Below are 25928 nucleotides of genomic sequence, written 5' to 3' on the forward strand. Positions count from 1 at the left end.
AAGTAAATTTCCATTAGTGTGTGGACAGTTAGTTTGTGCCCTTTATAGCCAAAGCTTTGCTCCTGGTTATTAAACTCTTTGTTAGGGAGGCTTTGATGTTAGGAATAAGCTTGAAAGGGATTTGGTAATGAAGGACCATATTCATGATGCTGAGGTCTCCATTGAAAAGCTCTCACCCCTCCTCAGCATCTCCTGAATTTTGATCAGATTCTATAGTTGTCATGGTAACAGCCTAATTTGCTCTCTTTTTGTGATTTAAGAAGCATCATGTAAAACTCTTCAATAAATGATGCTAAAACATTCTGAGTGTTGGTAGTGATATCGGGCAAAATGCCACATGGCTTAATTTAATTGCTCTGAAGCTATCACCAAGTGCATAATTCAAGGTTTCTTTTCACACAAAAGCTCTTAAAAGTTTGGATGGCTGCAAGGAAAAGAGGACAAGGAGGAAATCAGCAGCTGCCATTCTTCGAAAGTGAAACATCACCAGGAGCAGGAGGGCAGGTTTTTTTCTCTTAGTGGCAGAAAAGTCTGTAACAAAGATGAAAACTTGATCGAGATTGACTTTTTCTCCCCTTAGATTGCCATGGACTTGGTGAGAAAGGCAAAAGCATCCACCATTCCTGTGCTTTGTTCTGGGGAAGGCAGAATGACTCCATCCTGCACTGGGACTCTGACATCCTAGGAATATAGACGGAGACAGCAGCCATGCACTGTCCCAGCCTCTTGCCAGTCCTTTGATCTGAAGGTAGGACTAACAAAATACACTATGTTCAGGAAAAGTGCTGGTCTCTGACTGGTGGTCTGCCTCTGCAGTGATGCTGGTGCTTGGATTTGGCTTCAACCTCTTGTCCCTACTGCTTCTAGAGGCAGAGCTAAGGGCTAGACAGCCAGTCCTGGGAGATGAGCCAAATTGAGAGCTGGTGTAGGAGTTGCCTGAAGGAGTTTGGGCTCTAGTGCAAATTTGAACCTCACATTATTATGATAGTAGGTATATAGACTCTGCTGAGTAAATATTAGCACAGGGGAAGCAGAGTGCAAAGGGTTTTCTTGGGCCATAAGACACACAGGCTCCTCTAAGAGAAGAAGAATGGCTTCTTCATCCTGCCTGTTTATTTTTGGGTTACAGTGGAATGATGTGGCTGTTTGTAAATGCTGTGCAGTGTGAACTTGGATTAACAATAACTTCTGGTATTGCTGCGATTAAAAGCCCTGCTGGCTGCTTGGCCTGATCTGGGGATGGGAGGGTTTGTTCCACTGAGCTCCTTCACTTCCAGCACTGGTCCCATAGCAAAAAAAAACCTCTTCAGGCCAGTGGGATAGTCTGAGGCTTGATTTAGACAGTGGCAACCCTAGTAAGGGAAGATACAGTGCTCTGTAATTCTTCAGACAAAGCATTACCTGGGGAAAAAGAGCAGTGTTCATTTTGGGAAAACTACTTCGTAGTTAGTTAGTTGTCACTGCAAATTTCTGCTCAGGAGATAAAAAAGAAACAAATCATCAACAAGAAAACCCAAACTATGAAAAGGTAAAAAGCAAATCAGAACAGCTTAGTCGTTTGGTTTAGGAGAAAACTGCCACTCTGATGTGTTATTTTGATGTGGGGATTCAAACTCCCACAGCAGGCATGTGAAATCACAGTTCCCAGGCAGAGCCTTTCTCTTTCTGGAACCGTGTACTTGCATCCTTTGAGAGTTTGAACTGTGGAGATGACAGCGCAGTTGCTGAACAGAAGATACCATGTTACAAGGCAGACTCTTCCATTTCCTTATGATCTGTTTGTCCTGTCACTCGCTTCTGCAGAGCTGCTTTATTCTTTTCTCCCAACTTGCATTCAGGAAGGAGGCAAAGGGTTTGATGTGCCGCAGCATCACTTTGCCTGGACAGGGATCTTTTCATCCACTGAGATAGTGATGACCAGGGAAATACAATAAAAAGGGAATGCCGTGGCTCTCGTGGGAGGAGAACAAGAGGGATGGAATGGAAAATACAAGTGGGTAATATAAGGTCTTTTTAGGAGAGCGACAGATTCTGGTTCCTTTACCCGCCTCTGTTTGATGAAAGCCTGCCATGGGGGTGAAGCCTGTGACACCGGAGCCTGCACACCCTTGTTGTTTCAGTAAATTATTCATCCTGTTCCTGTGATAATATAGTTATAAGGAGGAGCCTAATTGAATTTACTGTCTGGCTTTGGCCAATAGGGCGATAAGGATCCAGCAGAACGGGATGACGGTGAATCCTGCTAGTGTGCTGTGAATGTGAAGCAGGAGGGACTGGCAGTTTCTGTAGGAGGGAAGGCAAATCGGTCCAGGGCCCCCGGATTAGCAGACTAAGGAAAGGTAAGAGAGTGAGCGGCAATCAGGATTTGCTGGAATCTTATGCCGACCCTAAACTGCAAGGATGCTTTTGCTAATAGGGAAGCACTCTGCAGGCAATGTGTTCCTGCAGGGTTTGGAGGGAACAGGACTGCGTGTGGTGGCACTTGCTCAGTGCATGTAGCGTGTGCCTTTGTCTTTATGTACGCGGCAGAGGTTTGTATCGTTGCATGTTCATTGTGCATGTCTGCATGGAGACGCCTGTGTTTTGTGTGGATAGAGCAGCAAGGTATGGAGCATTGTAAATTTATTGAGAGGAGTCAAAAGGGAGAAATTACCTCATGGGCAGTGTGGAAGAAAGCAGTAATGCTTTCTGGTTTGATTGAAAATGGAAATGCTGAGGCTCTCAGTGAGCTGCTTGCAAACAAAAAGGAGTAAGTGTGTGTGCATCTGTCTGTGTGTGTATCAGATCTGCAGTGAGATGTGAACATGGGAAAGAGGAGGTCAGACTGTAGCATTAGCCGTGGCAGGTGGAATTAAATTGCAAGCAATGTGTGTAATCGGATCCTCTAACATGGAGAGTGCAAGCGAGTAGGAAAGTGGATTAATCCTATCTGCTGAGCCAGCTACACCTGAAAAGCAAGCAAGCATGGGGGAATCAGGACAGGTTTTCTCACTGCTTAGAAAAACTGATGATCAAACTGTCCTGTCTGCCTGCTGCTAGAGCGATTACCTACTGAGCTGCTTCCACAGATTTGCTGTCTCCTTTATAATGATAAGTAGGAAGGGTGAGCATCTCCGACAATCAGGTTAAAGCCCATAAATTAATGTTATCCATAGGAGCAGGAGCACATCAAGCAAATTAGCCTCTGCTCTTCCTTTTGTTTCATTGCCTTTGCTCTGATACCAAATTACTACTAAAGAGACAGGGCAGGTGGGGGGATCTGAATTACAAATGTGACAAGTGGCATTAAGCCATGCAGACAGGGAACATCATTTGCAGTGAGATGCTACAATGGTGCTTCTGCAGTTTACATCTTCACATGCCTTTAAGACAAGGCTTTCCTGAGCTGGGTAACCTTAGCTTGGTCACTCACCAGAGTGACAATCCCAGCTTGCTGTAAGGCATTAACAGATTTAGTTCTCTCTCATGTGTTTTCACCACCTCATTCTTTTTAAGCCAAGATCCAGAGGAAACATCCTTGTTGAGCCAATGATGTTGCTCACCTGTGGATATCTCATCTCATCTCAGTTGGAAACTAAGTCATGACGACTGTGGAGGGAGGAATCTCTTTTCTGCTTGTTCAAAGAGCAGTAGCCAGAGGCTTCCTCTGAAAAGAACAGTGGTGCAGAAAGCCCCCACAGGGAGAAGCAACAAAATGGCTTGTCTTTGGATTAACCAAACCTGTTTGCCTAAATAAGTTCTCCTTCTTTGCTAACACTGAATTTCTTATATCAGGGGTCAACAGTCTCCTACCCAAGCTCCTTTCTTCCCTGCTGTTTTCTCGTGGGACCTCAAGATGGGGAAACACACACATGATTGGTAGTCACATCAGGAAGCATTTCCATGCTCACACCTGCCTTCTGCTCATGAGCTCTCCTAAAGTTTCTGAGATGTGCTGCTGGGCTTAGTGGGCCATAGGATAGAGCCACACTCTCCTCATCTGACCTGGAGTAGCTCACTGAAAAACAAGTCTAACACAGGGCATATATTATTGGGGTTTTGTCTCTTGACCTCTCAAGCCTTTCCTGTCCTTCAGTTGCTCTTGAGTAGAAAACAGTGTAGTGATGGTTGAGTTTGTGTCCAACTTTCAAAGCACTCAAAGAAACAAAATGAGCTTAGAAATTAATTAAAACAATCCTGATCATCTGAAAATAACCTCTTCGGTATAAAAACTTCTCTCCCATTACCTCTACCTCAGCAACAGAGGAATAATTAAGTAGCTCTCTTATTCACACACTGCAAAAGGCTGCATAGCTTCCACGTGCAGAGCAGAAACCTCTCTACTAAAAGGAGAGCAGATACTCGGTGCACCTGGAAAAGCCCATCCCTCTGTGAATCAGATGAGGCCATTAGCAGTTACCTGTTTCAGGATACACATCTTCCTTTGGAGAAGCACACAAGAGATGAAGCATGTCTCTGCTGCCGTGGTGGTAGCTCGGCCTTCACTTGTAGCATTTATTACTGGTTGGGTGACTATATTGTTTGCTTCTGCCCTCAGAGGCTCAGGGCTCAGAAATGAGGCTCAGAACTGGGCAAAACGCCAGCCTATTCCCAGAGAAGCTTACGTCATTGCTAATTCACTGGTGCCAGAGACCGTGCTGGAAACCTGAGGTTGCTTTTGCCATTAATTGCCCAGATGATTAATTCATACAATGATATCATTTTCCTGGATGGAGGTTAGGAGGTTATGTACACTAATAACGAGAGGCGTGATGGGATGCAAAACTTGTGCTCATTATTGTTCAGGCTAATTGTAACAAACTAGCCTCTGTGTCCTCCACAGCACACTGTTCTCAATCATGTTCCAACCATTTTTATCTGGCTCTCTCCATTCCCCTTATTTTACTTCTTTTTCTGGGAGGTGGGGGGGTGCTGTGTGAACAAGGGAAGGGCTCTTAACTGGATTTGTAGAGTTACAAATTCTACTCTAGCACACTGAAACACAGTGGCCTCAGCTTTGACAGCTCCTCTATAGTAAGGATTGTTGCTTTAAACTTAGTATTTAAATCAAGCTTTTCCCACCTTATAAATCTCATTCCACATTCCCAAGATTCCTTGTATGTATGCCATTTACATAGCACATTCCAGCAAAGAAAAACAAGCAAACAAATAAAACCCAACCAACAACGACAAACCATGTGAAACAGGTATCCTCCTTTAAAGGAAATGAAGGGAGGAAGAAAGGAAGAAAAGGAAAGACAGGAAGGAAGGAAAGAAAGGAAGGAACGAAGGAAGGAAGGGAGAAAAAGAAGGAAATAAAAGAAGGAAGGAAAAAGAAAGGGAAAAGAAGGAAAGGAAGGAAGGAAAAAGAAAGGGAAAAGAAGGAAAGGAAGGAAGGAAAAAGAAAGGGAAAAGAAGGAAAGGAAGAAAGGAAAAAGAAGGGGGAAAGAAGGAAAAGAAGGAAAGGAAGAAAGAAAAAAGAAAGGGGAAAGAAGGAAAGGAAGGAAGGAAGGAAGGAAAAAGAAAGGGAAAAGAAGGAAAGAAAAAGAAAGGAGAAAGAAGGAAAGACAGAAAAGAAGGAAAGAAAGGAAGAAAGGTAAAAGGACAAAAGAAAGGAAGGAAGGGGAAAGGAGGAAAGAAAATAAGGAAGGGAAGAAAGAAAGGAAGGGGAAAGAAGGAAAGAAAAGAAGGAAGAAAAAGGGAAAGGAAGAAAGGGAAAAGAAGACGAAATAGGGAAAAGAAGGAAAGAAAGGATGGGGAAAAGAAAGGGAAAAGAAGGAGAAAAAAGAAGGAAGGAGGGAAAAGGAAAAAAGAAAGAGGAAAGGAAGGGAAAAGATAAAAACCCAAAGGTTCTTACTGCGCAGTACCTGGTGTATTGTATTGTGGATATCCCCTTGAGAGGATGCTGCACAGTTTGTAGGGGTGTGGGATCACTTTTTAGTCACTCTGGAAATTCTGCTGATGTCAAAGGTTTGCAGTAAACACTTCAGGATTTTTTTGTTGGTTTGTTTTAGTTTTAGGCTAGAAATCCTTTCCCCACTACTTTAATAGCTAAGCATACAAGCCCAGAATTCCCAAGTGGGCATAACAAATTACTGCCCTGCCCTGGAGACAATTAATAGCTGATAATGGTGAAGCAACTTGATCTGATAATCTATTGATAGGTGACTCTGCTAATTTGAAATGTCAAACAAAACACCCAGGGCAGTTTCTTTCAAACAATGTCACTGCTCTGCCTCATGTATCCCTTCTCTTTGCTCACTCCAGTGTTTCTCTTCTCCCCTCAGGCCTCTGTGTTTTCAGCTGGCTTGAGTCCCTAGAGGTGTACAAAAGTCCTGGATCATAAGTTTTCAAACAGAGTTGGTAAGACCAAATGAAAGCTTTCCAGAGTCTAGATATGCTGATACTTGTAGGATAAAATGGTTTCCTTTCTTTTTAAGCACCGAGGAAGCCATGCTACCTCTCCTTTCTCAGCAAGTTTTCACTTCTTCACATCCTTCATGGTATTTTCCTACCTCATGTAGAGACTAGAAAATGTCAAAGAATGTTTCTTGAATGCTGGCAAACAACAGAGATCGGATGAGCAATTGCAGCAGATCTGTTACCAGTTCAGTAGTGTAGTCTCACTTGTATCTATAATATGGTTATTGAGGATAATTAAGTGATTATGCAGACCTAATGGTGTCTGTATTAATGACTGTCAGGTTCCAGATGCTCATCTATTGTCTATTTAATGAGAAACCATCCTGCTGTGTCTGGGCAGATCAAACACTGAAGCCAGGGGTAAAGTATGATTTTGCTGTCCTTAGCAGACTGCATTGACCACGGGAAAGGTGGCCCAGGGCACATGCTTGTAATTTAGGCCCTGCCTATAAAGGGGAGAAAAAAATAATGAGATATCCTTGTAAAAGTATGAGACAGAGTCTGTGATGTGTCCTTTGGGGTAGAAATAATCCTTTGTCCCAGTGACAGCACTCCGTTGCTGAATTCTGCATTGCCACCAGAGTGACACAAAGGGCAAAAGGACCACCTGCTTCCCAGGAGGGCTGCTGGTGAGCTGTCACTGGGGGAAAACAAAGTTGGTTGGATGAAGCAGGAAAGACCCTGTTTCCAGCCTTTCTGAAACTAGGAATGTTGCCTTTGAACCACTTCTGAGAGAGTAACTGCAGACGTTTTTAAAGGCACACTACGTTTTGCTGTGAGCTGTCAGACTCAGATACGAACAAGAGAGGCAGCTGCTGTGCTGTGCAATACACCAGCCTGGAAAACATCACCAGCACTGGCTTTCTATGGGTTGGAAAAAGAAGGCAGAGTTCACATTAAAGGGAGGAAAATGAAAGGACTGAAGAGACAGGTGAAGAGCTCTAGCAAGTGGGATATAGGAACAAAGTGTGCCCTTTTTTTTGGAAGAAAGACATTTCATTGTTGCCAGACATAGTGGGGTTTGGCTGGATTTTTTCCTGCTCTCAGCACAAACCAGAGCCAGCACTTCTTTCCTGTAGACTTCAACTAGAAAGCATGGAAAAGTGCTGGCTTCCTTAGTTCTCCTCATACACATGACCAACCACACACATACCAACTGCTTTTAAAGTATGCAACTAATGTCTTCAGACACATCTTCAGGGTTTGAAATAGCTGTTCAGCTCCCTCTGAGTGTAGAAAGTGTGTTACCTCAAGCACTGCATTGTAATTAACAACTTAATTTTACATGTAGTTGGCAATGGTGCAAACACAGAAGGAAATACTTTTTCACTTGCTGGTTCTAGTCCTTTAAAACCACAAAGCTGTTTAAGAAAGGATACTAACAAAGCACTTTTCTGTAAAAGTGATAGTTAACCATTCACAATACCTAGAGAAGAAGAAGAGGTTAACTGATGCATCTTTCCCATTCAAGTGAATAGAGAAAGTCCCACTCAATTGGGATGCAGGACTTCCAGGTCTGATATAAAGAAATAAAGCCAGAACTGCTTATGCCATACCTCTTATGTAGCTAAGGAAAAATAGTTTTAATTTAGAAGGAATTTCACCAGCACTAAAATAGCTTCATAAGCAAACATAAGAATAGTTCTATAGGGCTAACTGGAAAAGCAAAACCAATAGCAGCAGGACATTCAGCTCTGAGATGATTTAGACCTTTACATTTTGTTCCTTAAAACACAGTAACACTCCTTTTTTAGATAAAATGTATTATTTTTAACATAGGGTGTGTTGACCCTGTATGGTTGTCTTCTTTTGTGTAGTAGAATGAACATATCTGCTATGTTGTCATCTTCCTTCCCTGCTTTAAGCTGTAACTTGCTGGGCTTAGAGTAAGGCTGAACAGCCCTGTAGAACCTGGCAGCCCAGGAACATCTCTGAGACTTTTTTGGCTGCAGGAACACTTTCACTTGACTTATCAGAACAAGCTGATAAATTCCAGGGGAAGGTGCTAGAAAATACAGACCCTTCTTGGAGAAAGAGATCAAGAATATCAGGAGTTTCTTGTTTCAACTTAACTGCACAGCACAGTTGTTTATAGCCACTGTTGTAGTGCAGTGGAGAAATAAATAAATAAATAAGGACATTTGGGGGAATGATCAAATGGTCCCAGAGGGGATGGACTGGATGTTCCTCTCCCCTGACTCACCACACACATCTCTGACACGCTGTACCCATCAGCGGCAGCTGCCAGGGACTGTGGACACAATATGTGGGCAGGGAAACACGCTCAGCTGTTCTCTGAAGTGGGATTGACAAAACCTAACAATGTGACTAGTTAGGAAATATTTATTCTTTTTTTTTTAAGTCCCAAAGTTTTCAGGTTTGCTGCTTAAAGACAAGACTCGATGCTGGTGGTCTCTTCTGGTTGCTAAAGCTTTGGTAAGAGGGTTTGAGTGAGGTGCTGCACTTCCTCTAGCAGCTGAAGGCTGCTGCATTTAGCTTTATGCATCCATCTAAACCAGGCCTGTGTGTATTTAGTTAATCTTGTGGGCAGGCTTTCTTACTTCAGCAGCCTTGTGAAGTTTCTTTTAAGAGAAGAGAGAGGAGGAGGCGAGGTAGGGGGTGGGGTACTCTTTTATAATAAAACTCAAAGAGGCTGACAGGAATTAACACGAAGGTTACCTTGGTTTACTCTGGGCAACCTTAATAATTCACCACAGCCTTTCAGTCAGGGCTTCCCCTGCTGTTCCCCACAGGGGCAGATTCATGTATGAGAGTTTCTTCAGACCTTTCAGTGTGCCAGCTCCTAAGAAACAAGAGGCGTAAGAGAGGATGGCGCCTGGCTAGAGCTGGAGCTGACAGTCCCTATTAGTGTGCAGGAAGGAGTTCCCCAGGAAGAGTCTTCGGTGTCTCCTACTCACTCACAGTCCTCTGGCTTCACCTGTCATGCCTCTGTCTTGAAGTGCTACGTCTTTTGCTGAGCCCCACACTTAGACTGCATAGCTATTGTCTGCTCCCTAGGAGTGACCTGCAGAGAGCAGGACGGTGCCTTTGGTTACCCAGGGCAGTTGCAGATTTTCTGAAGCCGCTGGCTGGCACTTCCCACAAACATATCCTGCCAGTCATGCAAGATCATCTGCTTTTCACTGCAGTCAGAAAGAGAGAGGGGTCAGATCCAAACCTCAAACTTATTTTATTTCAGTGAGAATCCCGTTGGAATTGAGGAGAATTTTACTTAAGCTGGAAGGCACTGACTCTGTTTTCTGAGAAGCTTGCCTGTTAAATAAGTAGCATCAGGAGGTTTTCTGTATTGCTGTTCTGCTAACTTGCACACAATATTGGAGCCTGGTAAATGTTCCGGTGAAAGTAATGCAGCAGTCAGGGTAAGATATAAGATAGGAGCTTCTGCATTCACAGTATCACAGTATCACCAAGGTTGGAAGAGACCTCACAGATCATCAAGTCCAACCCTTTACCACAGAGCTCAAGGCTAGACCATGGCACCAAGTGCCACGCCCAACCTTGCCTTGAACTGCCCCAGGGACGGCGACTCCACCACCTCGCCAGGCAGCCCATTCCAGTAGCCAATGACTCTCTCAGAGAAGAACTTTCTCCTCATTTCTTCTTCTGGACAGAAAAAAGTTGTGGCCAGCTTTGATTGCCTGGAATAAATAATAACGATAACCTACTGTTAACTTGTGATATCCAAACTTCACAATGCTTCTTCAGCCCTAGTGTTAAAAAGTAGTCAGCCAGCAACAATTCAGTGCAGCATCTCTCCAGCAAAACATCACATCTCATTGGTTATTAGACAGGCTCTGGAAATGCCACCTTTTGGAAAAGGAAGCCTATAGACCAATGGGATTTTTGATACAATATTTATGTGTTGTAAGGTACTTTGCATTATTTGTTATGCTCTTTTGGTGCAAAAAGTACTTTGAAGGGGCAAAAATTCTTTGAAATGAGCAGTCTGATTTTCAAATTACTCTTGCAAACATAAAAAATTTCAACCCCACCATTCTTAACGTGGCTCTGTATGTCTCTCTGAACTATAATTCCTCCCATAAGGCTGAAAAGCATTCAAAAGAGCCTACATCTTCAGCTCTGCCAGTCTGCCTTTATCTCTGTCTGATTGTTAGATGGTTCTGATCTGATGAGGACTTAGAAGTAGTTCTGAGGTATCTATCCCCTGGTTTGAAATCAGAGAGGACACCAACAGGGTTTAATTCCTAGTGAGGCATGCGTAACTGCAGCTTTCTTCAGAGCTTTCTACACCTTGGATTAATAGAACCAGTAGCTGGTTACCTTTACATGATGCTGTAAGACCAAGATATTTTCCCAGAGCAAAAATGAATAGAAACTTTAATTGTCTGACTTCCTAAGTGCATATTTTTTTCTGTTTAGAGGTAGAGCATCAGGGGCTATAGGAAGTAAGAAAAAAAATTAACGAGGGCATAGCTCATGCGTGTTTCATGGGCAGGGCTAGCAGCTGGACAAGAGAGGTAGTATAAGCATCTGCTATACATTTTTGTGAGCCTCTGTAGAGAACTTCTTAAAACCAAAATACAGCTATGGTATCCATTTTAACCAACAGTAACTTCTGTGCTTCCTCTTGGCAAAACTCAGGTTTCTTTGATAACACTGAGCAGTTGTCATACTTACTAACTGCGAATACTCACCTACTATCTAGGTTTTCTACCACAGTTTCTCTAGCCAGAAGGTTCCTGCTGTTGCTTCTTCATTAGTATTAAAGAACAGGCAGGTGCTGTGATCACCAGCAAAGACCATCCGTTTGATCGGAGTCTGCAGCCTCGTTGCTGCTTGGGGGGCCATGGCTGGCAACTTCTTCTGAGGTCAGGCTCTACTATGAGGCCCAGGGAGACCAGGGGCAAGGCTCACAAACCAGTTTCATCTCCTGCATCACTTGTCAATGTCTCTCATTCAACTTTCAGTGTAGCACAAACTGAAAAATCAGCTCAGGTAGGGATTGGTGCCAAAGATGCACTGGCAGCAGCTGCTGCTCAAGATCTGGCTGCCCAGGAGAGACAGCTGTTACTTCATATTGTGAACATCTGAGCTCTTCTGAGGTGTTTAAGCAAGTGTCTTTGCATTGGGCTATTATACAGTCGAGCAGTCCCTCCTAAAGCTAGGGAGTCATCACAGCTGAGCTGAACACTGTTTTCTTCACTCTGGCTCTCAGAGGAGCTGCCACTTTCCTTTTGCTGCAATGATGTTAGCTCAGGTGCGGGGTTGGTTTGGACCACACCAGTCAGTATTGACAAACCAGCCTTGGAGTTTTTTCAATCAGAAATAGCAGGAGTTGTTGGGAGAAATTCCACAAGCTTCACTATGTGGGAGGCTAAGCTCAATCATCTTAGTTTTCAAATCTCTTTCATTTTTTACAAGCACTCTGCAGTGCTTTAGTAGTAATTGAAGAGATCCGAAGCAATTATCCTCTTTCAGGAACGAGATACTAATGATGGGGAAATGAAGCAAGAAGAGAGCAAGCGATTAAGTTGATAACAGTGAAAGACTTATATCAATTTGTCATCACACAGTGTACATGACTATTAGTACTCACAATATGATCTTCTCTTGCCCTGGCTTTACATGTGGAAGTCCATAGGAAGTGATTTAAAGAGGGCTCTTCCTGCAGCTCTTAGGAAAATAGGTGTGGATATGCAGGTTCTGCCACCAACATGTGAAGGTGATCCACTGCTTTGGTGGAGTTGAGTGATGATACTAGATTTTCATGACTCCATCACTCACTGGGTCATGTTTGGATACATGTTTACATTGGAGTAGACAGGACAAGGGACAGAAGTCCTTATGTTTAACCTGGCTTATTTATAAAAGATCACCAGGGTGCTACTGTCTTACACAATTAACATCTTCTGAGCATCCACAACAATTTTTGCAGTGATCAGCTCTGAATTGGACTCTGGTGACCTTAGCAGTTCTCTTTTAGCTGAGAACTCTGCATATCCTCCCATGTTAAAAAGTAATACAGTTTTCAAGTAGATTTAATTTTAAACAGCTACCATACTTACTTTATATCTTGCAGAACACCTCTGCAATCTGTATCTCAGTCTATCTCAAACTTGACCCAGTTTAGCCTTTTCATGCTTCTTCTGTTTTTTTTTTTAACCATTATACCATCAGGCACACTAAGGCACAAAGCAATTAAGTGACTTTCTCAAAGTAAAAAGTCCATTACAAAAATAAAACACACACACAGAGAAAGGAATCTTTCTGTCTACAGAAACTGTAAGATTGGTTATCTTTTGCAATCTTGAAACGGAGAATAATGTTTTCTGGTTTCCTGTGCACTGACTGCCAATCTGCAATGTGCAGCAAGATCACCTCTTCCCTTTAGCTCAAGCCTATGGAAAACACTGCAGAATTTGTCTGATTGCCTTAACAGAGGGACACCAAGCTCCATGAGCATGCAGCCTTGTGCAAAGTTGCAGGGACCAAACATGCTTTCTCAAAAGGGCTATATTACACCGTGGCTGAATTGAAATACAGTAGAAAGCAAATGGCATGGGGATGAGGAAGACTGTGTGATCGTATTCAAGAAAGGAGCCCCATTAGCACTGGGCAGGCTGCTGCAGTGCCCTCTGAGAACCTGCAAGTTGTCAGTCCCTTAGGCATCTTTTATCTGGATGAGCTCTAATGCATATTGGCAGGCCCTACATATTAAATACATCCAGCTTCTTGATTTTATTCAGATCAGCACTCTTCAAAGCACTGCATCCCTCAGTGGAAGGAAATCCCTGCTCTATTAATGGCATATCTGGTGCCACTTTCACTCTTAGCACAATGAAATCAGGACTTGTACAGTTCCTGCAAGAAACTCAGAGCACATCTCACAAACAGACAACATGAACTGTAGCACATCCAAGACTAGGAAGGAGAAGGACGTAGGCTTGTGGGCCTTTCTTGCAATTTCATCCCTTTAATATGCAGAGCATTTATCTCTACAAATTCTCCAGCTTGTACTGCTGTCTCCTGCTTTTCTTTAGTATAATCATGAGGAGTCACTTTGACATGTGTGAATTAGCATTAATGGAAGCATTAGTGTCGCTCTTGCTCGGGGTGAGGATGACCACAACACTCTAGGGAAATGAGAAGCTGAGACAGTATGCCAGCTCAATTGACTTTCAGATGAAGATGACTCTACAGTATTCAAGGATTAGCACAGGATATTTTTTTTCCCCACCATTCTGTCTGCTGTAGTTGTGCTGGGTCTGGCTTTAGTGATAAGCAAATATTGATATTGAACAGGGATGAGCCACAAAAAGTGTCCCAACACTCAACGACAAGGGGATATTACCAATGAACCAGTGCTGTGGCCATTAGGTGCCAAAAAAGATTTCCACAGTGAGAATAAAACGAGGAAATAATGTATTGTTTCCAAGAAACAGCACATCTTAATTGGTTCTTGGGGGCATTAAAGCCATAAAGTATTATCATAATATTCAGATTTATTTTTCAGTTAAAAAAAATCACTGTTGTTCATGGCTTTAGTCATCTTCCTTGGCAATCCACTTGAAAGCTTGATGATCTTACAATGCTGTTGTGTCATTTTAGATTCTTTTTTTTTTTAATCCCACTTATTCTTTCCCTTGCCTGCCATTGTGAAGTAATACACAAGAGGAAGCAGACTGACTGACTTTCTATGCTGAGTGCAGCTCTTGGGAAATTGGCCTATTTACACTCAGTTTGGTAATGTGCACACCCATTATATCCAGGACCAGATAAGGCAAACCTCCCACAGAGAAACTGATAGATAAAAAAAGTATTGACAGCTTTGCAAAATGAAAACAAGCAAAATAAGATCTGTGAAGCCCAGACTTTTCAGTTTGTGCTAGTTTGAAGCTAGCTAGAATGTTTTGGTGGGAAGAACTAGATTACAGGCTGTGAGAAGAAAACAATGGTGATGTCTACTTCACTCATAGGCTTGCTGAGATTTATAAGAATAAGAATGTAAATATAGCTAAGACAGTCGCTCTCTGTCTGGGCTGCATCTCTCTCTAACCTAACCTGCTGCCTGTGTGACTAATTCACCTGCTTCCTAACCCCCTGGCTGACCCTTCATACTACCTTAAACATAAGGCAACATCTTGGGGTAAGGTTGAGGGATAGAGGGAAGGTGGAAGGACAGTTGAGAGCCCCTCCTGGGGACTTAGGTTTCTGGGAGGGAAATTGTGCTTCTGTATTACCTTTTAACTTGTATACTTCTGTATGCAACTGTATATACTGTAAATATCTGCTTGTATATTGTGCTAAGCTGTAAATATGAAGCTCCATTCAGTTTCCAGAGCCGCTGAGTCTAGTCTGGGTGATTTACAAAGAGTGTGTGAGGCTAACACCCAAACCACCACATCACACATATCATAATACCCACCCAAGAAATCAGGCAGGATATTTCAAGGTCTCCAAGAATGCAGCAATAAGATAAGAGAATTGTTTCACCTTTATATGTACCAGTGGCTTAATGAAGCACATAGAACACTGTAAGATGATTCATTTCTGACAAAGACACCTTCTGGCACCTCCGATGATCTCTCTAAACAGAGATATTGGATGCACAAGACACTGACTTGCAAAAATCCTTAAAGAGCACATTTCTGAAGGAAGTGTTTGCTGCTGTGAAAGGTAATAAAGAACATAGCAAGCAACTGAAGCTCTGGGGAGCAGCTAACAACAGGGAGCAGCATTATCGTGCTGATGGCATACTGTCTCTCCTCCCCTGCCCTGCCACTCCATCCAGCTTCAGAGTCCTGACTTCTCATAACCACCTCAAAGAAACAGCATGGCTCTGTCAGTGTCAGTCACAGCAGAAACACGCTCCCCAGAAGTGTCTCTGGCACCCTCATACGCAATCTGCTCTGATCTTAGGTGGGATTTGTGCCGTAGTTTCCCATGCTTTGGAAAATTTCCACCAATGTCAACAATACAGCTGTATTGCATTGCTAATGTTGGGGAAAGCTCTCTGCAGAGGGAACACCAGCATGGAAACTCTCTGCTTTCCACCACTACTCAGTGTTTCCAACCCTCACAGCTTTTGTATATGCTTCATATACAAAAGATGGAGGTAGGGGGAGTGTGGGTTTGTGTGGTATCCTTTTATTGGTTTGGCTTTTTGTCACCCCTGTCCTTTTAATTCCTGATTTATGTAATGTCAGCTTGCATTGAAAAATACCAAGAAATGTTTGAACATGTGAGCCTCTTGAATCCAAAACTGTGGAAAGTGAGATAAAAACCCAGTACAAGTTCTAATTAATTTCAGAACTGTGGTAAGTGAGATAAAAACCCAACAAAAGTTCCAATTAATTTCAGAACCAATTGTTTTGTTCTGCTTTCAATTCTTATCCTATGCCAAACTTGTGATTTTTGAAGCCATTCAGGGTGAAATACTGAAAGCTTGGCAGCAATAACAAAAAAATCTCTTGCTTTCCTCTTTTTTTAAACATTACATGTAGAAAGGCATCTAGGTGGATTTGGAGCTTCCTAACATGGCTGTCACTCTAAAAATGTCGCCTCCCACAGTGTGTCAGCATGCCTAAAGGCAGAGAGAGAGACACACAGGAATGTCTTAAAATGTCAATGTATGCTAATGGCCATCCACAAAATGAACAGGAGGGGGGCACCAGGTGAGGAGCATCCCCTTATATTTCCATCCATCACAGGGCAGAAGCAAGTGGTCAGCTCTCTGTTGTGAAGGGGTTTTGCCTGCGTTTTGGGGTAAGATACGAGGCTGAATTTTTGAAAGGTTTGTAAATAATTTAATATTATATACAAAGAGAATTCCCCCCCCCCCCCCCCCCCCCCCCAAAACTTATATACACTTGACCCACACACATTCTTTGGATGCGGTTTGTGAAATTATTTTACAGAATGTCTATTTACAGCAGGGTTAAGGAACTTGGTAGAGGTTTGGAAAGGTTTTGGGTAGAGAGTCTTGTGGCATAAAGTGCCATGGGTAAAGTCACTGAACTTTCTTAGCTGCTCAAATCGAGATTGTTCAGTTGCTCGCTAATTGGAGTCCCAGTCTCTGTGGTCCCAAATATGTGTAGCAAAAGCCACGCGGTTGACCCTTGTGGATCTAAACAGTTCAGTTTGGAGATTGGGGCGCGCTGGCTGAGAAGGTTCCACGGGCACGATCGGGCTGATGCGGCGAGCTGGGGATGGCGTCTGGGAGCGGCGGCTGGCCAGGAGTGCCTCGGTCGTTCGTCCACTGGATCGGTGCAAAGTACCATGGGGTAGAATCATATAGAGCGGTAGTGGCCCCAGGCAGCGAAGAGGCTAGGAGCGGTGGGTGGAGGAGGGTGGCAGGAGCACTGAATTGCCCCATTTATGAGATGTGGGCCGAGATTGATGGTCCTTTGGCCACAACACTGTCCAATAAGCGTCTGGCAGCAGGCCAAAACATGCCAAATAAGGAAGAGTCCACAGGTCTGGTACCCTCAAATAGGGAGAGAGCACAGGTGGGCCACACGCTAAGCGCATGAGCTTATACAACCTGTTTACATCAGCCATATAACCAGGGCGGGCCAGACTCTAAGGCACCAGGCTTGCTGTGCTCCTTTGTCTGCTTAATTTGTTTTCCGCTGGTTTGGACAGAAGAACACCTTTTGATGGGAAAACATGTCCAGGCAAGCCTAGGCCTGTAAACAAGGCTATCTGGGCCTATGTGGCCCTCCACCACACTCTCTTACGGTGAAGTGGAGGGTTAATATCTACTGTTGACATCCATGTTGGCTTTCCAGCTTGCCACCCCCAGCATTGCTGCGTGGAGGCTGTCAGGAGAAGGAATCAAATGCAGATTGACATGGTAGTGTCAGTTCATTACCTGATGGCATAGATAGCAAGCTAAGTGGAAATCTCAGCACAGTTAACACATATCAGCAATTTGGTTTGCTCTGGATGCTGCCTCACACTAGAAAGTAATCCAGCAAGTGGTTTAAGTGAATGTTTTGTTCTTGTTTTCTAACACATCAACAGATTTTCTGAGACAACTTGCATCTCTGCAAATTACATCCTTGAGAAAAAACAGGTAGGTGCCTGGCTGCTGTCAACGTGCTGAGGGAGCAGATTGCTTACCCTCCCTTGCCCTTCCAAAAATATCAGCCAGGAAGTTTAACTGCATGTTAGCATGGAGCTGAGAGTGCCAGACTCTTTGCTGTTGTTTCCAAGGTCAGCTCTAATTGACCTGGCTCTTGCTTCATTTAGTTGCTCACATTGTTTCCTTTTGATTCCCTGACTGTGCTCTCATTGCTGGGATTTCTGTGTGTTCCAGTCTTGTGCTTTGCTTAAACTGATTCCTGCTTACTTCCTACCTTCCTGCTTCTGCCTTCTCCTCTCTCCCTCCTGGCTGCTCCCTTTCTTCAGGACTCATTACTCTGTGACTTGTTTATTATTTCTTCCTCCTGAAATACATCCCAGATCCCCAATCTGCAGTTCTACAGCCCAGATGCTCACTGCATGTTTTCCCAGACAGCTTTCAGGAGCAGCTGTTTCACACAGTGGCAGATGACTCCTGCTTGGTCTGGAGACAGCTGCTCTGTTGCAGCTTGAGGAACACAACTGGAGATGCTACCTGACCTGGAAGCAACCTGTGGGTTGTATCTCAGATGTGCAGGGGGGGCACAAGCCTACTTATGGACAGATTTGTGTCTGGCACAGCATTAGTTAGGTCTCTGAGCCACAGGAAGACACTGGTGTGCACAGAGACAAGGTGCAACTTGATAGTGTAGAGCCAGTAGCTCTCCTACCTGTAGCTGCTGAGTGACAAAATATCACTTAGCAGATTTGTCTTGCTTCCAAAAGAGGTGTTGGGTCCGCGATTTGTTGAAGTTACAGCCCTGCTTGTCTTCTAGGCTAGAGACTGTGCATACATTGACTGAATGTCACACTGCATGAGAGCTGCATGCTATGAGAGCTACACAAAGCAGTATTGGCCTTGAACTGTGAGCCCCAAGGATGCTCATGGAGAGTTTTGAGCAGCAGGAAAGTGAGCTCTAAAATGCCTCAGCCTGTGCCTATATGAAAATGAATACTGCTGAAAGTTAAATAATTGCATGTGTGTATGATGCAGAAGCAGACTATGAGGCTTTCCAGTAAACAGAATCTGCTGGTGGTTTGCACTGCCCTCATAGCAGAGAAGCTCTCTGTGGTGGCACTAATGGCAAAGCAACCAACAACTTTCTTTTGGACAAAAAAAAAAAAAGAAAAAAGAGAGAGAGAGAGAGTCTATTTTAGCTCATTAGGAAAATGTAGGTAATGAGAAGAGGACAGTCTACACCATCACTTTCAAAGACCCGTTATCAAAGTTCCAGGTTTGTGTCTTCCGTCCCAGAGCAGAGCCAGGTGTTACTCTATGCTGCAGTTGTCATCCTCTTTGAATTTAGCCTCCATATGCTTTGCTGGAGGGAGATTTCCCCGTGACATGAGTTGCTTAGGTTTTCTCTCCCTCCCAAGCCAACCGCACACAGGCCAGTCTTTGCAGCATAAAGTGGCAGTGCCAGCCAGCAGAGGGAAAGGCCAGCCTCAGTGCTACATCCTAAACTCCCTTGACAAGAGAGTTTTGCCAGCTCTGAGTGTTCTCCAGACAACATCTTCCACTACCAAATCTCTGGTGGAAAAAATTATGGATCCCTGTAAATATTACTATTTGGAAGTGTCCAGGAGGCAAGTGGATGTGGCTTTGCAGTAAGTACAACAAACTGTTAGCTGCAGTCAGTACCTTGAAGGACACAGTTTGGAAAGCCCTGCTGCAGAGGAAACCTGCATGCTTTCCAGGTGCACCGTGGGACATTTTTCCTCTTCCCAGATGTGGAACATCCATGAATTTTTTCCATCGTACAGGGCAGAGCAGAGACATTTGCCCATTGCTTTACTGATTGATGCTTTGCAAGTAGCTCATTTGAGGAGTAAAAATCTCTCAGAGGGGGAAGCAGTCATGCAAGCACCTGTCTGTGGAGGAGAAACACTTTTGAGAGCGTTTAGGTCCTGGTAAATCGGGTTCCAAAGATTCTGGATTGTGAAGAGCCCTGTCCAGGCTGTACAGCTGGGGCCAGGTTCCCTCCCGTGGCTGACAGCTGCCACAGCAGGAGCCAGCGCTCTGCAATCCTGTGCGAAGCGTGCAAAGGGCAGATGTCTCATGCTAAAACAGTTTCTCCCAAGAATGGTATCAAAATTATGTTCCAGCTCTTGACAGTTAATGCCAAGGTCCTCCAAGAGAGCATGGTAATTGCTGCACACACTAAGGGGATAGTCAGTTGGAACCTTTCTGATGGTAGACAGATTTCTGTAATGCTTCTCTTTACTAGAACCAGACTTGTTCTTGAGTGGACTGTCATTAAAGCAGGAAGATTCTTCTTACTAGTTTTATGCAAGGTGGAAAGCTCAGATTCATGTGCAGGGGGCAGTGCAACACATTTTCACCCAGCCTGCAGTCTATGAATGCTATGACACTCTGGTCGTCCCAGGCAGGTAACAGTGGCTGGCTGTCTGCTGGCACTCAGTGCAGCAGAACATGAGTAGGCTCAGTGCCCCGTGGGTGAATTACACTAGCTTATAATTCATGGGTACTGTGTGTTACCAGGTTTTTGGAACTGCTTCTGCATAAATAGTCGATGCTACTGAAGTGCTCACAGTGCATGCATTTATTGATGTTGTGCAGTCACCGGGTGTGCCAGGACCAGGCGGGAAGTCAGCACAATGCCTCAAGATACGTTATCGACTGTAAATGTGGCAGGAAGTCATTAAGAGTTCCTGAGCTGTTCCCTGGGAAAAAAACTACCTCCAGGCTCCAGTAAAGTCAGGAGCCTACTAGGGCTTAGGAATCAAAAGAAAATTTTGCTTTAATGTCAGCAGCTTCAGCAGAGAGTGCCCTGCTCCAGGCAGGTCCTGTGCTCCTGGGGTCTGAGTGGTGATGAATGACAGGGCAATAAAGCTGGTGAGGGGCTTGGAACACAAACCCTATGAGGAGAGGCTGAGGGAGCTGGGGGTGTGCAGCCTGGAGAAGAGGAGGCTCAGGGGTAACCTCATTGCTGTCTACAGCTACCTGAAGGGAGGTTGTAGCCAGGTGGGGGTTGGTCTCTTCTCCCAGGCAACCAGCAACAGAACAAGGGGACACAGTCTCAAGTTGTGCTGGGGGAAGTATAGGCTGGATGTTAGGAGGAAGTTCTTGCCAGAGAAAGTGATTGGCATTGGAATGGGCTGCCCAGGGAGGTGGTGGAGTCACCATCCCTGGAGGTGTTCAAGAAAAGCCTGGATGGGGCACTTAGTGCCGTGGTCCAGATGACTGGCTAGGGCTGGGTGCTAGGGTGGACTGGCTGATCTTGGAGGTCTCTTCCAATCTGGTTGATTCTATGATTCTAAGATCAGGGGAGGAACATGTGGCAAGTTGGGGCACACGTGCCAAGGAGCTCTTTGTAGCTTATTTACTCCAGGCAGGCTCATCTGATGCTTTCCAAGGCTTTGGGTGCTGAGAGGTCCAGACATAGACAGTCTGGATCTTATGTATCTAAGGCTTCAGAAATCCCTCTAGGTGAAAATAAATGACAGCTTGTTCTAAGAAAGCTGTTTGGTTGTTCTGTGAGCTTTCAGCCACAGTTCCAGGAGGGAGATTCATAGATGCTGAGCTCTTTTGGAACAAGGGGAAAAGACAGTTTTCTGCCATCAGGAGGAGGCAATCAGATAGTGGGACAAGAGTGTGAGCCTTGAGGGAGGCCAAACCGGGCAGGTGAAGGAGAGTGTTTGCATGGAAAAAGACTTTGAAGGAGGTAGGGCATGATTTAATGAGGATACCAGGAATTCCTTACTCATCACCCTTGATGTATGGGGTAACTCTCACTTTTGTTGCAGATATCTCTGTCTTGAAAAACATTTCTCTTCTACGAGCAATATGTTTCATTATTCCCCCTCCTAAATCTCACCAACCAGCCTCTGGTCAAGACTCAAAGGCTGTGTCAGCAGATGAAAGGTCTTGGAAAACTAACATGGAAATCTCATTTCTGGGCTATATCTGCAGGTGAAGATTTTTTTTTTTAATTAAATTATTTAACTACTGAAAAATTTCGTGTTCTGGGTAAAACAAAGTCATCATACTATAGACAAGGAAAAAGAGCTGGATAGGTGTATTTCACAGTGTTCATTTTCACATTGAGGTGAGCAGGGTAAGACACTGTATCACAGTATCACCAAGGTTGGAAGAGACCTCATAGATCATCAAGCCCAACCCTTTACCACAGAGCTCAAGGCTAGACCATGGCACCAAGTGCCACGTCCAATCCTGCCTTGAACAGCTCCAGGGAAGGCGACTCCACCACCTCCCCAGGCAGCCCATTCCAGTGTCCAATGACTCTCTCAGTGAAGAACTTTCTCCTCACCTCAAGCCTAAATCTCCCCTGGTGCAGCCTGAGGCTGTGTCCTCTCATTCTGGTGCTGTCCACCTGAGAGAAGAGAGCAACCTCCTTCTGGCCACAACCACCCCTCAGGTAGCTGTAGACAGCAATAAGGTCACCCCTGAGCCTCCTCTTCTCCAGGCTAAACAATCCCAGCTCCCTCAGCCTCTCCTCATAGGGCTGTGCTCAAGGCCTCTCACCAGCCTCATCGCCCTTCTCTGGACACGCTCAAGCATCTCAATGTCCCTCCTAATCTGGGGGGCCCAGAACTGAACACAGTACTCAAGGTGTGGTCTAACCAGTGCAGAGTACAGAATGACCTCCCTGCTCCTGCTGACCACACCATTCCTGATGCAGGCCAGGATGCCACTGGCTCTCTTGGCCACCTGGGCACACTGCTGGCTCATGTTCAGGCAGGTATCGATCAGCACCCCCAGATCTCTCTCTGTCTGGCTGCTCTCCAGCCACTTCTTTTTTTTTTTTTTTTTTTTTTTTTTTTTTTTTTTTGCTTTGAGTGTCTTTTGACACTTCTCAAAGCAAAACAAAATACACAGCAGAGGGAAAAGGCAAAAAGAAAAGAAGAGGGGGGGGGAGAGATGGAGATCAGACAGACAAATATCTAGATTCTAGTACCTGCAAAACTCCTACAAATGAACTTGTGAAAAGTAGCCTCCTGTGTTGAGCAACCACCAGTATGCAACTAGCTTCAAGTCTAATTCTGAGTGCCAAGAACAGCAGGAAGAGGGGCAAGTAATTTGCTGCTGCCACTGAACTTGACTGAGATGTGTATGGTATCTTTTTCACTCTTTATTTTCTACAAACTCTTTCAGTTTAGAATGATTGTTCCTTAAATTCAGAGCCTTGCTTGCAAGCCCGCCAGAGCAGGTACAACCCTTAACACTGGATTGGTTATTCTCTAGCAAACATTCTATGTGTTGTTTCTAACACACACACATAAAACCCAAAAATAAGATTTCTTTCTTTAGAAAATTAGCATTTACAGTCAGAATATTTTTTCTTTCCCCACAGTGAAACAGTGAACAGTTAGAGAATTGGTAGCCCCTAAGTGCAATATGATCTGCCTTGACCAGAAAATGTTTTAGCATGAGCATCTTGAAACATACTTTATTGTACCTTCTTGGTAGTAGCAGTGTAGCATATAGCTTAGACACCAGTAGTCCTTTAACCTCTCACTGTTGATTAAAGTATGTATTTAAAAGGTCCAAAGAGTTTTTATTTTCTCAGACTTACAGTATATATCTCACATATATGTCTTTGATTCTTGTCCCACAGGAGAGAAAGAAACCATAGCTGAAGAACTAAGGCGTATTTCTCCAGCAGGATCTCGAGGAGGGAAAGCCTGCCTACCTGGACTGCAAGCACATACCCTAAACTCACATAGAAACATTTGCTGGGACTGCTGACACTGTTGTTCAGCCTTGCTCTTGCTCAGAAGTTTCCCACGCAGCTGCAACCATGAATTTCCTCCGGCGGCGTCTCTCGGACAGTAGTTTTGTGGCGAATTTGCCCAATGGCTACATGATGGACTTGCAGCGCCCTGACAGCTCCACGAGCTCCCCGGTTTCTCCTGCTACAGAGAGAAAGCATCCACAGCCACCACAGCCCTTGCACTCTTCCTCTACTGGCACCAGCATCTTCAGCTCCATCTCTAGTGCCATGAAGCAAACCACGCAAGCGGCTGCAGGACTCATTGATCACTCAACCAGCCCCACACCTGTGGCCCAGAAACCCAAGATCCTCCTGGTGATCGATGATGCGCACACAGACTGGTAAGTCATCACGATCCTTCCTGCTGCAGTCAGCTCCACAGAGTCTGGGGGATGAGTCTGGGAAGCATGGGGCATCTGCAGCATGGTAGACAACACTCTCACATGTAGGTTACCAACTACAGCCCCAGGTGGGTGTCTGTCCGATGACTCGTGTCTATGGCAGAGTGGGCTTTTCTCGTGTCTGGAACAAGTGCTCATTTGGTGCTCTTTCACAAGCTTCAGAGCCTCAATAGATAAGCACACGTGGGGCATTCTTGGCTCAGCAGGCTTAGATGAGCTGTCACATCTAGCAGCATTGCTGAGATATCGGAGCTGAAGGTCTATTATTAAGGTAGTTCAGAACCTTAGTGTGCTGTTTGTGATGGCTCTAAAAATGAAAAAGGACTCATTTTCTCCAGACCTCGATCTCTCATAAGGTTTTCTCTCTAGATAAATTACAGAAAGATAGCCCAAGCTTATTACTACCAATAGTGATGACTGGAGTTCATTCGCTAGTCAAGTGAATTCCCTGCTAAGCATAGCAGCTATTGGCAAAAGGCTCTCGGGCTCAGCTAAGACCTAAATTTGTCTTGCTCATGCAGGTCTCCAGTTACAAACAAAAGTTTGGAAGTTTGTTTCCTGTGATGTTGGGCAGCAGAGGTCACTTTCCAAAGATAGGACAACTGAAGTATTCTGAAACATCAGAGAAATTACTCACTGCTTGCTTTGTGCTCTGTTTCAAAGTCAGATGGTTTAGGAAACTTTAGGCAAGCTGACCAAGAAACTTACTTGGAGGAAAATCCAGAGCATGTGTTGAGGAGATGCTCTTGTTTCTTTCATCTGCCAACTTGTGACTACACAGAAAAATGGGAAGGGTAGCACAGGCAAGGGGACCATATTAAAGAGTTCCAAATGAAAGAAGTTAGGTTACCAGGTCTGGGCCAGGTGAGATAATTTTCTTGTTCTTTCCCTTCCATGTTGTTCTTCATTTACTGCCATTCCTGGGCTTCTTGGCTTTCCCAGGAGAGTGGGGACAAGGTGAGACATACCTCCCTCTCTGTGTCTTCATAAAGGACGAGCTTAGGTCTTAGCTAGAATGTGGCAATGACTGAGCACAACTAAGTTAAGCTTCTTTAGACAACTTGAATTAAGAGAGAACCAAGAGTGAGATTTTTCTAAAAGCAGAAACAACTTGTTAACTAAGTGGGAAGGTCCCTGATAAGGTGGTCAAATGTTTCACTGGCTTAGTGTTTTTTACCACAGCAGCAGCCTCTTAATGCCAGAATGTTCAGACGGCAACACCAGTCTGGCTCAGCTCTGAATTCTCCTTCCTGGATGCACCTCCAAGTCACCCAGGCTGATGCTCTCTAACCTCCATATCTGCTTAGTGTTTTTGCAGTTCCTTGAAGATGCTGCCAGGTGGCAGTCCCTTAACACAGCATCCTCCAGCTGGGGATGCAAGTGTTTCTGATGCACAGCTCTAGCATCAGAGGCTTAGCCAGGATTGCTTAGTTCAAACACTGTAAACAGAGGGGAAAGCCTTAGCTCAAAAGCCAATCTCGTTTTTCCTTGAGATTAATGGTGCTAAAGGTAGTCAGAAAGGATGAGGAGGGGCTGGACTCTCTTGCAGTGTTTTGGTGTTTTAAAAATACACACTGCATTCGAATTTGTGCTTTTATATCTCCCAGCTGCTGCTCTGTCATGCAGACTTCATGGTCTGTGAGCTGAACTTGCCCAGGGAACAGCAGCTGGGAGATATAAAGAGGAAATATGGCTACCCATGCTGTCTGCACTTCTCCACTTGTGTAAGCACTCCATGCATCCTGCTGTCTCAACTGTTTCTCTGCTGCAGAAACTTAGCAGTTTCTACACATGCTGGGAGACCCCTTTTATTTCTCCCAGCTCTCTGACTCTGTCTACAAGCTTGCAGACACTAACTAATGCTGCTTGCTAAGGTCCCTTCTCTTCCATCTTTCCAAGGTTTTGAGGGCACTGAACAAAATTAGTGCATGCATCTGTGACTGTATCATGATGTATGCATGACATGAAAACTAAGGAAACAAGGTACTAGCTCTTCCCACCACAGATTTCCATGGTTCTTTGTAGCATGGACAGAAAAGCATGCCTAGAAACTTCCCCAGCCTAAAGGTAGCATGTGGTTCTGAGAGAGCATAGCAATGCAACCACTCCAGCAGGTCAGAAGTGCTACTCGGCAGTTGATTTTCACATCTCCAGGACACTCAGTAAGCCCTTGAGAGAAAGTCTGGAGAGCAGTGGCTCTGTGGATGTTCATTCTTAGTGAGGCATTTCTGAGCAATGCCAGTCATCTTCTTGGTCTCAGCCA

The 25928-nt window shown here is 44.5% G+C and overlaps 1 protein-coding gene across 8 annotated transcripts in view; it reads left to right on the top strand.

Moving 5' to 3' along the window:
- SYN3 (synapsin III) overlaps positions 1–25928 on the top strand; it is a 276823-nt gene that overhangs the window by 61189 nt on the left and 189706 nt on the right. For 2 of the 8 annotated variants that reach the window (XM_064155369.1, XM_064155368.1), the window contains exons 3-5: positions 581–748; positions 2202–2339; positions 23109–23605. In XM_064155369.1, coding sequence (XP_064011439.1) covers positions 23292–23605 — 314 coding nt within the window. In that variant the 5' untranslated portion in view covers positions 581–748; positions 2202–2339; positions 23109–23291. Of the gene's footprint in view, positions 1–580; positions 749–2201; positions 2340–4246; positions 6343–17409; positions 17462–23108; positions 23606–25928 lie in introns of those variants that run through there. The other 6 variants (XM_064155370.1, XM_064155371.1, XM_064155375.1 and 3 more) reach the window with 6 other exon arrangements.

This window comes from Pogoniulus pusillus, chromosome 15 (assembly GCF_015220805.1).
Source record: "Pogoniulus pusillus isolate bPogPus1 chromosome 15, bPogPus1.pri, whole genome shotgun sequence".
Lineage (NCBI taxonomy): Eukaryota > Metazoa > Chordata > Aves > Piciformes > Lybiidae > Pogoniulus > Pogoniulus pusillus.